We start from the raw sequence: 13926 nt of genomic DNA on the forward strand, positions 1-13926 counted from the left end.
CGAAAGCAGAAACTCTCCCTCTTTATACGCGCTCTCTGCGGTGGGCGTCACCCCGCCCGGCGGCTCCTCACCTGATTGGTCCGCTGCTGTCAATAGATCCCCCGGACTCTGCGCCCATTGGCTGAGCGCGCAGCAGACGCCGGAGATCCCACGTGGGTGGTTTCGGAGAATCCCCCGCTCCCCCTCCTCCTCCTCTTTCTCCCCACTCTCTCAGTTTGTTTACTGGGAGGCTTCTTCCTATGTGGAGGAATTTCCATACTCTCCTTCCCAGGATCTGCTCCTGCTGCACGGGGAGAGCTCCGGAATCCTCCCGAGGCACAGCCGGACGGAGGGCAGCTCCACCCGGCCCTGCACCCGCACAGACCCGCGCACAGACCCGATCACAGACCCGCGCACAGACCCGATCACAGACCCGCGCACAGACCCGCACAGCATAAATTCACCTTTTATTAAATGCGGTGTGGGTGATGCAGAAGCTGCAGCAGGTGACCGGCCCCGTGTCAGAGCACGAGCCCTGCAGCAGAGCGCGCGGTGCATTGTGTAAGGGAGGCTGCAGGTTGAGCACCAGCACGGTTAAAAATAAAAGAAAAAGCACGAGGCGACATTCACGAGACACTTTGGTTTCTCTTTTGTTTCACACATCAAGTTTGATTTCTGTGAAGCTCTGAGGCTCTGCTGCAGCCAGCTCCGGGCCTGACCCGGGATATCTTTATCCCGGGTCAGGCCCGGAGCTGTTTACCGGCTCGAGCCTGACGGTAACAAAACAATCCTCAACGTCACGTTCATAGATTTATACTTTTATTAAATGCACTCAGTCTGTCTGCAGCTGGACGCATGTTTCACCCCCCCACCCCCACCCTGCAGGACTGTCTGCAGACTGAGAGCAGGTCTGTGGCGCCCCCAGCGGCCTCGCGGTGTCACAGCAGCAGTGAAACCAGCAGGACATGTTGGAACACGCCGGGACACAGTGAAACCGGTTCCCCGAACTGGGGCACATGCGGAGGGGGAGTCCTGAGGGGGGCTGGTGTTATGAGGGACCTGAGGGTCTTTAGGGAGGTTTCAGAGTCCATTAAGGGGCTTTTGAGTGCGTCACTAACACATGAAGGAGTTCTGCAGGTTTTTAAAGACAGTTTCAGTTTCTGAGCTGCAGAGGAGACTGATGGACCCTCTGAGGACCCTCAGAGTCCCCTCTGAGGACCCTCTGAGGGGACTCTGAGGGGACTCTGAGGACCCTCTGAGGACCCTCTGAGGGGACTCTGAGGGGACTCTGAGGACCCTCTGAGGACCCTCTGAGGGGACTCTGAGGGGACTCTGAGCAGTTTCCACACATCAAACACAAACATAATAATCAGATAAACCAGAGACAAACGTGCACATGACACAGTTTAGTTTCAGATTTGTGCTTTTAAGGACGATAAGAGAAACTTCCTCTGCACATGGACCTGGATCAATCTGCAAAAAGATCTAAAACCAGAAACACTTATATCCACTGATGACTTTAAGAGCGTCACTGAGACCGTGGTGACAGAGACAGAGAGGCCTCTGTGTTGTTGTGTCATTGAGGATTTTTGTGTTGTATGTTTTATTTGCTGCATTTTAACGTGTTCTGATTGGACAGGTCTCTCTTAAAGTGAACTTCAGTCTCAGTGAGACTTCCTGGTTAAACAAAGATAAGTAAATAAGAGGCACGTTTAAAGAATATGAATCATATTGTCATCATCTTTGCAAGAGTTCACTGCTTATTCAATCCCTTAAAGTTAGGAATTACATACATACTTTACCCTTATCTTAATATGAAAACTGCAAGAGCCTAAATCAAAGTTTTGTTTTTCAAATGCATAAAATAAAGTTTAAGGTTCTTCTTCCGTCCTTGATATTAAAACATTGGTAAAGTTAAAGGGACATTTAAGGTATAAAACAGACGTTTTAAGGTGTAAATGAAGTAAACAGGCTTCGTGTTTAAGAGGTTTTTGTCTTTAAGTATTTTATATGATGAGTTTAAGGGATTTTTAGTGTTTTTCTTGGAGACTTTAAGGGGCTCTTCGAAGACTTCCCAGGATTATTCTTCTGCCTGGTTTATTATCTCTTAAACCATGAAGTGAACTTTGGCTTCAATCAGTTTATTTTAGACTTATTTCAAATGACGTCATGAAAAATCAAATCAAGTTTAAGTCCAAATAAGAAACAGAAGGAGAAAGTTGAGTTCAGTCAAGATAAATATTTTCCTCTGATCCTGTGCTGCCACCTGCTGGTCTCATCTGCTTCAAACACTTTCATGCTGCTTCACTGTTGAAACACTTACAGATTAATTTACTTATTAAAGTTTAATGTCATGTTTTCACCTGTTTTACCTCAAACATCTGCACTTAAAAGTAAATCTTCCCGAAAACCACCTTAAGAAAGCACTTAGTTTTTAATCTGAACATTTCAGGACGGTGTCAGTTAGTTTAATGGTTTATTCAGAGGTTCACACTGTTTAATATCAAAATTATAAAGAAGCCTTAAGTGTCTCTGCAGAGCACTTGTCTTTATTTTAAGAGACTCTTCAGGCTCAACTTTAAGGAGTTTTTCAAGGCATAAGATTAAAGTTTAAAGGACTTTATGATTAAAGCTTAAAAGTCTCTTCAACTTTATTTTTTGTACGTGCAGGTTCCCTTAAATCTTAATTTTATATCTTAAAACACCCTTAAATTCAATTTTACACTAAAAAAAATTTGACAAAGTTTTTCTTAAAAGTCCATTTAAATTAAATTCAAACCTTTAAATCCTCTTAAACCTTAAATTAAAGTTCTTTAGTTATAACTTTTACCCTTAGTCCTTTAAACTATCAGGCCCTGAACTCATCACCTTTAACATTTAAGGACCGACACAATTATTTTAAAAAAAAATCTTGTTTTGATATTTTAGTTTTTATCAGAGCTAATTTCACCAGCTGAATATTTTCTGTCTGATTATCGTCTGTCAATCAGCTCATTGAACTTTATTTTGTTTACATCAGTAAAATCAATGACTGATGATCCGCTGATCACTTATCAATCGACCCATCAACACTTTGTTAAAGACACTAATGACTAATGACGAGTTTCACACCACAACTGAATCCTTAAAGACACGAGACCTTAAACATGTATCTCCTGAAACTCTCATTTCCAAAGGTTCATTTAATTTAATTTAATTTAATTTAATCACTTGAACTCTTTTGAAACTTTACTTTTAAACAGATCATTCCTCTTTCAAAAAAATCTTAAACTTTATACATTGAAATACATTAAAACTTTATTTGACACCTTAAAGCCCCTTAAATTTAAGTTTAATTATTATTATTTTTACACCTGAAAACCTTGCACACTTTTATTTAATGGCTTTAAAGCTTTAAACTTGATTAAATTAAAATATTTAAACTCTATTCAGGGGCGTAGATACAGACTCAGTGCACTGGGGCCCCTTGAGGGCGGGGGCCCATTGAGAGAGTGGACCCTCCAACAATGTGTTGCGTGGAGAACGGGCCCTTATGAGTGAAAATAAGACCTCTCATTAAATTCTAAACATTTGCTGTGTTCAACTTTAAACAAGTCAAAACCGTCTGTCATGTTTATTTTTTCTTTTTTTTGTAAAACAGAACATCTTCAGCAGAAGGATGTGATCATTCTGTAACGGATAATAATCAATCATTTCATAATTTCTTTGGTCTTTTTTGTCAAACACAGATAAGCAGTGATGATCGCTGAGCAACATGTATGTCCATGTTATCCAGTGTCTCTGGTCATGTGACGAGGCGATACGTGCACGGCAGTGTGCACTGGGCCCGTCGTAACGACCTTATGCTTTTCTTTGTCATTATTTTACACTTAACTGATTCTGGGTCATTTCAAAGCTTTTATTCTGTAGATTTTGCTTTTACCAGTTTCTGTCAGCTGATTATTTCCTGTGCGTTGACCTGTGATGATCCAGAAACTTCCTCTGGTGATATTGTTACATTAATAAGTGATCAGCTGATCAATGACGCCATCAACACTTTATTATGTGATCAGTAGTTTCACATTCAGAGCTCAGCAGGATGAAGGTCGAGGTCGACTGGCTGACTTCATCAGAGCTGCACGAGGTCATGTGATGAGTGTTTTCATTACTGAGCGCTGTGATTGGCTGCTAACAAGCCTCATCAGTCAGCAGTTTGATCCTGATTAACTACTGATACCTCATCAATAATCAACCACTGGAACAACACCTTCATTTTCCCCTTACATGTTCATTTCTCTGACGAACCTTTATGTGTCTTAGTTTGATGAGGTTATTCACGGAGTCATTTAAGGATCTTTAACATCTTAGTGCAGATTTAAAGGGTTAATTATGTGACCTTAATGTAAAAGACCCTTAAATGGCCTCTGGTCATGTGACTGATTCACTGACTGAGTCAAATTAGAAATGAAGACGTCATCGACATTAAACCCACAGATGGAAAATTCACCAGACACTCAACTAACACTTAAAAAGTCTCTCAAAAATTAACCCTTAAAACACCCAGAGTTCATTTTATACTTGAAATAAACTCCTAAACTTAAACTAATGTATACTTTAAAACCCTTAAAGTCTCACTTTAAATCTTGAAAACCTTTAAGGTCCCTTAACTTTAATTTCATATTATAAAACACCTTAAATCTAAATGTAAACAAAAAAAAAAAAAAACTTGAACTGGAATTTTATTCCCCGCAAGGCCCTTAGACTTTCCTTTAACACATTAAGTGTCTCTTCAGATAGCCAATAAAACTGAAGGTTAAGGGACGTTTAAGGGGTTTATGGAATCTCTGTAGGTTTAAGGTGAAGAAGTTTTTGACTGACGTGAACTACATCCAGCTCTGAATGGATTTATTTTGCATCTGATCAACATGACACTTGACACTTTATTTTATTCCCACTTTTTATTCATCTTGACGTAGCAATTTTATTTTCATTTTATCTTTTATATATATCGATCATTATTATCTTATTCTATTTAATGTCTTTTTGTCTTGTGCTGCTGTGATACTTAAATTTCCCCTCTGTGGATCAATAAAGTTTATCTTAACTTCAGAATCCACAAACAGATTAATTAACCCTTAATTATACAATACACACATCTGATGTTCTAGTGTGTGTGTGTGTGTGTGTGTGTGTGTGTGTGAGCCCTCCTGCTGGTCAACACTCCTCCTCTTCAGTCTGCAGTTGTTCCTGCAGCTTCATTTCCATCTCACACGTCCTTAAATCACTCATCTCTCCTCCTGAGTCTGGAGCTCGTTGTTGAGTCGTTTCTCAGAATACACAGTTACCGCTGAATGTTCACATCAGCTTCACATGGTGAGCAGCTTCCTCCTGATTAGTTTATTAACTGTTTATTAAGTTAAGTTTCTTCACTGGACTTCCTGCAGAGTTTCACTCAGGAAAGACTCAAAGCCAGCTGCTGCTTGTGTCACATTCACGTCAGATTTCAGATCAGATTCAGTTAAACTCATTTATTTTATGTTCTTTTTCTGATTTTCATCTTAAACAAACGAACTCGCCGAGACAGATGTGTTGGTGTTGGTTCACATCATCACACTTAACAGCTGTCAGCTTTTATTAAACTCATCAGGAAATGTCTGCAGAGAGAATTTAACTTTCTGTGGCTGTAAAATCTGCAGCTCAGTCGCCCCTCTGTGAAGAGCAGCGTCCCAAAAACACTGGTTTTCAACACGAAACTGTTTTAGTCAGAGTTTCCTGGTGTCAGTCAGCTGGTCTGTTTGTGTCAGAGAGGAAGAGACGTCTGTGGATAATTCAGCTCCTGGTAAAAAAAACAACATCCTTCTGAACATCTGGGACCAGCTGCACAAAAAAGTTTTGCAAGTTTTCTCCTTACGTATGACACTTAAGGCTGAATTTCTCCTTAGCTTAGGGCCTTACACCCCTAAAAGGTTTCTGTAGTTAAGGAAAAACATTAACTAATTTCTTGCGTTAAAAGAGTTTTACAGCGGTAACAGTTTCCATGGAGATTGTTTGTTTGCTCATGCTGTGACGCTTGTTATCTTGGTTTATAGTTAGATGGTGAAAAACTGTCAGAAGAAAAGAAGACAAGAAAACCATATTAGTCAGAGGGACCTTAAGGGTTTTTTTTTAAACCTTGCTTTGGTTACTAAGGGCTTTTGTGCAGCGGTCGAGGGATTCCTTAAGTATCAGACCATGACAAGGAGAAAACCATTAATACTTGAGTGAACATTTTAGGAGAAGACTTAAGGGTGTTTTGTGCAACCAATTTTATTTTGAGGAAACCTGAACAAGGATTTTAAGGGAAATCTGAACTTAAGGTGTTTTGTGCAACTGGCCAAGCAGTCTTAATTTATCAGAGAAAAAAGGTCAGCACAGATTAGCAGGTGCTGGGCTCACAGACAAACACTGGTTTATAACCTGAACCTGTTCCTTCAGAGTGTTTCCTGGTGTCAATCAGCTGCTGTGTGTGTGTTACTGAGAGGAAGAGACTCTGAGGATCATTCAGCTCCTCAACAATCAACACTGAAGGAATTCTCACCAGGAGAAGTTTCAGCTGGTTGTAATCTGTAATCTGTAATCTGTAATCCTCACTGACAGACGCCGCTGAATCTGACACACTGGAGCTTTAAGAAATAAATAACTTTTAATTTATATTTTTTAAGGAGCTTTCAGTCAGAAGAACATTTGAATATTTCTCATCAGTCCTCACTGAACAGGAAGTCTAAAATAAAACTTTTTTCATCCTCAGAGGTGAAACACGCTCAGTGACACAAAACAAGGGGACATAAACATATGTTGACATGACGACATGACGACCTGACTGACGCCATGATGACACGTTTCCAGTGTCGGCAGGTTGATAAATCAGACCACAGCAAGTGGAGCCCGAAGCTTCCTGTAGGATCTATTATACACACATCTATTATGTGAATATTATGTAAAGTATATGTGATGTTAATATACTGTCTGAGCATCAAAGAATAAGAGGTGGAATATTCCTTTACAGCCTGCAGCAGCAAGTACAGAGCAGAAACAGCGACACTTTACTCTGAGCTGACACTGTGTGAGTCCTGATGGGGCCGCTGGATGGCGCCAGAGTGCAGAAATAAATCTAATATTTTAGATTAATTAATTTTAAATGAATTGAGTTAGCAGTATTGTGACCAGTGTGATGAAAAGATCTGAAAATTATCTAGAATATTGTCATCCATCTAAACCCAAAGTGAGAGTAAAAGACAGGAATTTGTAAATTAGATTATTATTAAAATAAACAAATACATAAATACAAACACGTAGCAAACCATTAGAAAACCACCACTCCAAACTACAGCCTCGGTTTATTATGATTTTCTGAGCAGATTCAACCTTTTTCTTTGAGGCTGTGTCATATTTATATCAGGACTGCTTCATATACTTGATTTTTATCTGGCACTCTGCAGGTAGCTAAATGTGTTAATAAAAGGCAAATATATATGATATACATATAACAATGAACAACTGAACAAGACGGTCTGTCAGGAATAAGGTGGTGAGTTAAAGTCTGAAGGACTTTGAAGCTATAAAGTTTAAATTCAAGAGGTTTATAAGGTATAACAATAAAATAGGTGTCTTTAATGTGCACTATTAAAATGTGATGGACCTCAAAGGCTGTAAAGATTTAAAGTTATGTTTAAAGGGTTTTAAGGTATTTAAAGTTTCCGAGTCCTTTGAAGCATACATTTACCTTAGTAGGGGTTTGAAGGTGTAATACTGATGTTCAAGAGACTTTTTAAAGGGTTAAAATGAAGTTTAAGAGCTGTGTGGTTTAAGAATTGAAGTTTCAAGTATAAAATTCAGTTCTGGAGTGTCTTCATGCTGCAGCTTTAATGTCAGACTTCTTCATTTGAAGAGGAGACTGAGTTGAATTTCAGAATCCACAAACTAAAACAAAACACATTTGAACCAGAAACATCTGAAAACGTTGATTATGAATAAAGATACCAGAGTAAGGGTTAGTGACGGGTGAAGAACGAGGGGGGAGATCAATAGATACATGTTAAAGTTTTGTGAATGACATAAAGTCAGTATACAACTGTTTCATATATAAAATTAAAAAAACACTGCTTTTTAAACCCTTACATTTGTTATTGTAAGACTTTTTTAACAATTAATTTTTCTACTTATCTTCCCAGAAAAAAGATAACTTTGACCAAGGAAACTATTAAGACCTCTCAAATAATAAAGTCCTTTATAACAAAATAAATAAGTTGTACAGTATATGTTTAAGTGTATTTCCCATGTTGTCTATATTGGTTTTTACTTTATATTGTTTTATTTTGTCATGTTTGATATTGTTGTTTCATGAATGAATATGAATATAGATTATATTTTTAATGCGATCAATGGAAGAATGTATTTCTCTGTACAATATATTGACACATTTGAAATCTGGTAAAGAATTTAAATTAAAAGAAAAAGAAATGAAATAATCTAATTTTACTAAAAACGTACAAAAACAATAACAACAAAAAAGACTGCGATGAAACCTCCTAAATTACCAGAAAAGTATTCTGTAATAAATTAAATTAGTTGTATAAAATATGTTTAATTGTACTTCTCTCAACAGTTTGGTATTTTGTATATTGTTTGTTTGTTTGTTTGTTTTCTTTTTTGTCATGTGTGATGTTGTTTCATGGATCAATATGGTGAGTTATTACGATGTTCTTTATGTGTTCAAATTTAATATTTCTCTGTGCAATGTTTTGTAATATTTTAAACGATCAATGATAATGATTAAGAAAGAAAGAAAGAAAGAAAGAAAGAAAGAAAGAAAGAAAGAAAGAAAGAAAGAAAAACTTGTCTTTCCGGAAGGCATTTATTTTGAAATGTGTAACCGGATGCTCTCTCCTCACATCCGGTGAACTTGACGCAGGTGTTGTGTTTGTCGCGGTTAAGTCTTAATTTTTACGTGAAATGATTTTCCCTTTAAGTGACGACAGCCATGACTGAACTGACGGAAAACAGTTTTCTCGGCGGAGCTACGGAGTCGGTACAGTTTTTATTAATTTAATATTTATGTTCAGTCACTAAAAATAACGGAAATATCGCCGCTAACGGAGCAGCTAATGTGAGCTAACGTTAGCTAGCTGTTCGGTTAGCAGTCTTATTTCCGACCGGCTAATTTGTTTCATCTAGCTAGCCACCAGTTTAACGGCTATCCGTCAATTAACCAGACTCAGTCACGGATGTTAAAAGACTCAACGGGCTGTTTGTCTCGTTTAGCTCGTGTGCTAGCTGAAGTTTAGCTTCTTGCTAACTGTAAAATCTTTGTTCCGCAGGAGGAGTCCGTCACAGCGGCCGGTAAAGACGAAACTTCCCTCACAGAAGCTTTGGAAAACACTCTGGACATTTCACAGGTCAGTGTCACATTTTATATTTTCATAGTTTTGCTTCAAATATTACAGATAGTCACGGTCTGGCGACACTGAGAGCTACGATATCAAGAGTCTGCAGGCGAGTCTGAGCAGACACCAAACTTATGAGGCTTCCTGCAGTTTTACTACTTGTGAAAAATCAGCAATATGTGACAGAAGATAAATTAAAGTAGTATTGATAAAATTAAAATGTGTCTGTCAATGTAAAAAACTGCTTGGTATAATTTAAATTGTAATCTTAATTACAAGTGGTGCATGTCAGCGCTTTACACTGAGTCATTGAGACTACTTTCAAAATGTTGGTAACGTAAAGATTGTATTCTCATATATAATCACTCTTGACATCAACTCAGCTCAAGTCAACTTTATTTATACAGCACCTCTCACACAAACATGCAGCTCAGAGTGCTTCACACGAATCACACTGACACAGTTTAAAAGAGAACACAAACAGCTGAACAATAAGTTTTGCAAGACCAAAAAAAAAATTACAACAATAAGAGAATAAAATATTGAAAAAGCAGACCAACCAAAACAGAACAAACTATCCCAAATATGATTAAAAAAAATAAAAAATTCCACACAATAAAAAGACAGAAAATAAATATAATAGAATAAAAATAAACTGGAGGGATAAAATAAGGTAAAGAGTTGAGATGCACAATAATATCATCAGCTTTTAAATCAACTCTCAGAAACAACCAACAAGCTTTTTTTTTTTTAATTTGCACAGTGAATGAATATCACAGACACTGAACAGTGTTTCATGTCACCATCAGAGTATACATGTATAAGATGATGTTAAGTCACTACAGAAGAGACTTGATGATGATCACTGAAATTAGGCGGGAAAAAATGAACATATTTACGGTTATTGGCCAATGAGTTGTTATAGATCAGCATATTGGGTATTGTGCCTCTCCAGTAAAAACCAACATTCGAAACTTGAAAATAAAGACTGTGATGTTACTCCACATTAAAAAGACAGATAGGTCTTGGAGCTCACCATTCTGATATCCAGAGGCGGTGACGTCCACAGTGTAAAAAAAGACGAGGTCATTTAAAGCTCTGTACCTACATGATGGGAAATAAATTAAAACAACTGTTAACAGGTCAGTTTGGGAATCTAGCAACACTCCACAGTCTGTATTTAAAATAAAATGTGTTTGTGTCTTTATTTCCATTATTAGTCTGTGTTTTATTTTAATTTAATTTTTATTCATGCACTTATTAACTTATTTTATTTGATGTTTATGTCTGTCTATCACTGTGTTGTTGATGAGGGGAAGTGTGGTTGTTGTGTTTTGTCTTTTATGAGCTGCCGGAGGCTGAAGTTCCCTTTGGGGAAGAATAAAGTTCTTTCAATTCTGTTTCGGAGCATTTCTTTGTTATTTTGTTTATTTTGGCCTCTGTTCACTCTGAGTTATTTTGCTTCAGTTTATTGTAAATTTGATTTATTGTATTTCAGTAATAAATATCTTTTCTTTAAACTGCAGTTCAGCATTGAGACTTCTGGTTTGGGGACCGGGGAGGTAACAGCCTTTCTCAGTTTTTGGTTGCACTCCTGCCCCCCTAGACGGGGGTGTAACACCTGCAGCGTGTTTTTTAGGTTCAGGAGATAAAGCTTGAAATTTGTCTGCATGACGAGTTGAAGATTCTTAATGATTTGTAATAATGTTTCAGACACGGTGCTAACAAATTCACACCCAGGACCACAAGCATGAAAGCACAGACTTGTCTGTTTTTGAAATGAAGTCTGGCTGGTCTTGTCCTTGCACTTGAGAACGTTGAGGAAATATTTTTATTTTTGTGATTCTGGATTGTCAGTGTTTCTCCGTGTGTGCAGGATGTTAAACTGACAGAATCTGCAGCCTCAGAGGAGACAGACAGCGGAGAGAAGCCGCTGCAGGAAGACAGACAGCAGGAAGGACAGAGAGACAGACAGCAGGACGGACAGAGAGACAGACAGCAGGACGGACAGAGAGACAGACAGCAGGGCGGACAGAGTGGCAGACAGCAGGACGGAGGGAATGACAGACAGCAGGATGGAGGGAATGACAGACAGCAGGATGGAGAGACTGCCTCTCCACCTGTAGCTGAGTCCTCCAGTGCAGAGTCAAAGGTAATGACGGCACAGATGGGTAACGATGGGTCGCAGTTTGCTTATAGAACCAGTTTTAATATGCAAAACTGGACTAAAATGTACACGAGGACATTTCATTTGACAACTCTGACTCTATTTTGGAAAGAAGAACAGAGTTTTGCAGGGTTCTTGTCTTGCTGCTTGTGTTAAACTATTTTAAAGATACCATATGGCTGTTTGACCAATGATTTCAGCAGTAAACAACATGTTGTCTCTGTGTCTTCCAGTGGGTGGTGGGTGCTAAGTGCCGGGCGGTGTGGTTAGAGGACGGGCGGGTGTACCCGGCAACTCTGGTGTCTCTGGACGGAGAGCGCTGCAGAGTTCGTTTCAGCGGCTACGGCAACCAGCAGGACATGGATCTGAGCGCGCTCAAAGGTCCAGAAGCTGTTGTGCAAACACAGAGACAAAACTCTCAGGTAACAATTTAACAAATATCCTAAAAGGCTTCACTGAATGTTCACCTTTAAAACATGATGGTCCTATAAACTCACAGCTGCTACTGTTCAAGTTTTTCCACTTTAAAAGCCTCAAACTCATGAAAATATCACAGCTTGTCATGAAGTCACGTGATTAAAGGTAAGAAGAAGGTCATAGGGTACAGGCAAAAGCTCTGGTGGGAAAAAATCTCATAAGAGAGTTATGAGTTGAGAATACTTTACCACAGATATGTTCCCAAGTCGAGAGTGAATATCTATAATCGCTCAATAAATATACATGAATGTATTTAAATTCAGTATTGAATCAGGCAATTGTGATTCTAAAATAAAATACTTTGATATAAATATTTAAAAAAGACTTAAAATTCACCAGATGGTATGAAAGTTATTTATGACTTTAGAACTTTAAGAGGGTTTTCATTTTTCAATCAAGGATAAAAAATATTCAGGGACTTCTTTACTCTTTGGTCCATTTTATTTTACAGGGATTAAAACATCTGAAATTGACTAGTTAGTATGAAAGCAAACTATTAATTTATACATTAAAAGGGTTACATTTTATAGTCAAGGTGAAAGAGACGATGTTTTTATTATCATGAAAACATTAAAACTCTACATATTAGATCGATTGCTTATCTATTAATTCAGCCTGCACTGACCTTGGCGAGCTTCATGTCCTGCCTCTCTGACACGTTATAATTCAAAAGGATGCAGTAAACTCATGATTGACACGTCCAGAGGACACGCCCTGTTTTTCCCTGATCATGCTGCATTAGTTTGGTTTCCATCCAAATGTAACATTTTCAATGAGTTTTTAGAAATTCTGCAAAAGAAAACAGGAATTTCTGAACCTTTTCATCCACTTCTGTTCGGAGAACATTGGGAGCTGATTCATCAAGAAGAGCAGTAGGTGGCGCTAATTCTCCAGTCAGGTGGTGCTGCAGAAGAAGAGTAACAGTCAAACCTCAAACGAAGGAAAAAACTGGATGTATGGTAACAGAGCACAGCGGACAGTGGAAATACACCTAACTGGGCTTTATCTGCGTCAGTCACTGAAGTCAGCTGGTGTGTATTTGGGACAGAGTCGTCACTGATAATGAAGATTTTCTAAATGTTACAGACAGAACCTTCAGATAACAAAAACAAATCTGTACCTTAACTGAAATATGAAGTCATCTGAAGGTACTAATAACTTTTCCTGGTAATTGGCTCATTTTAAGGTAAATTTAAAATCATTTCTTCGAACTTATGAATCAGCGACAGTGAGTAAATCCTGTGTTGAGTGTCCCACTGCTGTGTGTGTGTCAGGAGTGGAAACCTGGTTCTCGCTGTCGAGCCGTGTACTCAGAGGATGGTCTGGTTTATCCGGCTGTCATTCTGTGGGTCAAAGGTCAGCGCTGCTGCGTTCGCTTCAATGACTACAACAATGAGGAGGAACAGGACGTCAGCAGCCTGCTGAGCCCCGATGAGCTCCACGGACCCAGCAGAGCCTCCGCAGCTAAGGTAAAGACCCGGACCAGGACCCAGACCTGGACTTGAACTCAGACCTCAGTAGTTTTAGGGTGTTTTCACACTTGGTCCTTTTCAGCACACTAAACAGACTCAGAGGGGTGAACTGAACTCAGACCACCTCGGGACATAGTCTGAGTTTGGTTTGCTTCAAGTCCGTGGTGCGGTTCGCTGAACCTATGACCTGTGAACACAAATGCTCCAGGTTCACTCTGCTCTTTGCAGTTGTATTAAACCCTCTGGATCTCATGCTGTTGACCTGGGACGCTTGAAAAAACAGACGAAACCACGTTTTGGTCCACAGAAGATACTGCACGTCTCCAGATGTGGAACATAGAATACATCGAACAGGAACAATAAGTTCATCTGAAAGTGCGGAGCTTCATAACCGCACTGCAGGGCCATGTTAACGTAAAAACAAAACTGT

The 13926-nt window shown here is 38.9% G+C and overlaps 1 protein-coding gene across 3 annotated transcripts in view; it reads left to right on the forward strand.

The window, feature by feature from the left end:
* Nucleotides 1-8898: 8898 nt before the first annotated feature.
* LOC126397087 (survival motor neuron protein-like) overlaps nt 8899-13926 on the forward strand; it is a 10645-nt gene continuing 5617 nt past the window's right edge. For 2 of the 3 annotated variants that reach the window (XM_050055578.1, XM_050055579.1), the window contains exons 1-5: nt 8899-9025; nt 9315-9392; nt 11257-11532; nt 11781-11969; nt 13299-13493. In XM_050055578.1, the coding sequence (XP_049911535.1) occupies nt 8978-9025; nt 9315-9392; nt 11257-11532; nt 11781-11969; nt 13299-13493 (786 nt within the window). In that variant the 5' untranslated portion in view covers nt 8899-8977. The remainder of the gene's footprint in view (nt 9026-9314; nt 9393-11256; nt 11533-11780; nt 11970-13298; nt 13494-13926) is intronic. The other variant, XM_050055580.1, reaches the window with a different exon arrangement.

Source organism: Epinephelus moara, chromosome 10 (genome assembly GCF_006386435.1).
Source record: "Epinephelus moara isolate mb chromosome 10, YSFRI_EMoa_1.0, whole genome shotgun sequence".
In the NCBI taxonomy this organism is placed as follows: domain Eukaryota; kingdom Metazoa; phylum Chordata; class Actinopteri; order Perciformes; family Serranidae; genus Epinephelus; species Epinephelus moara.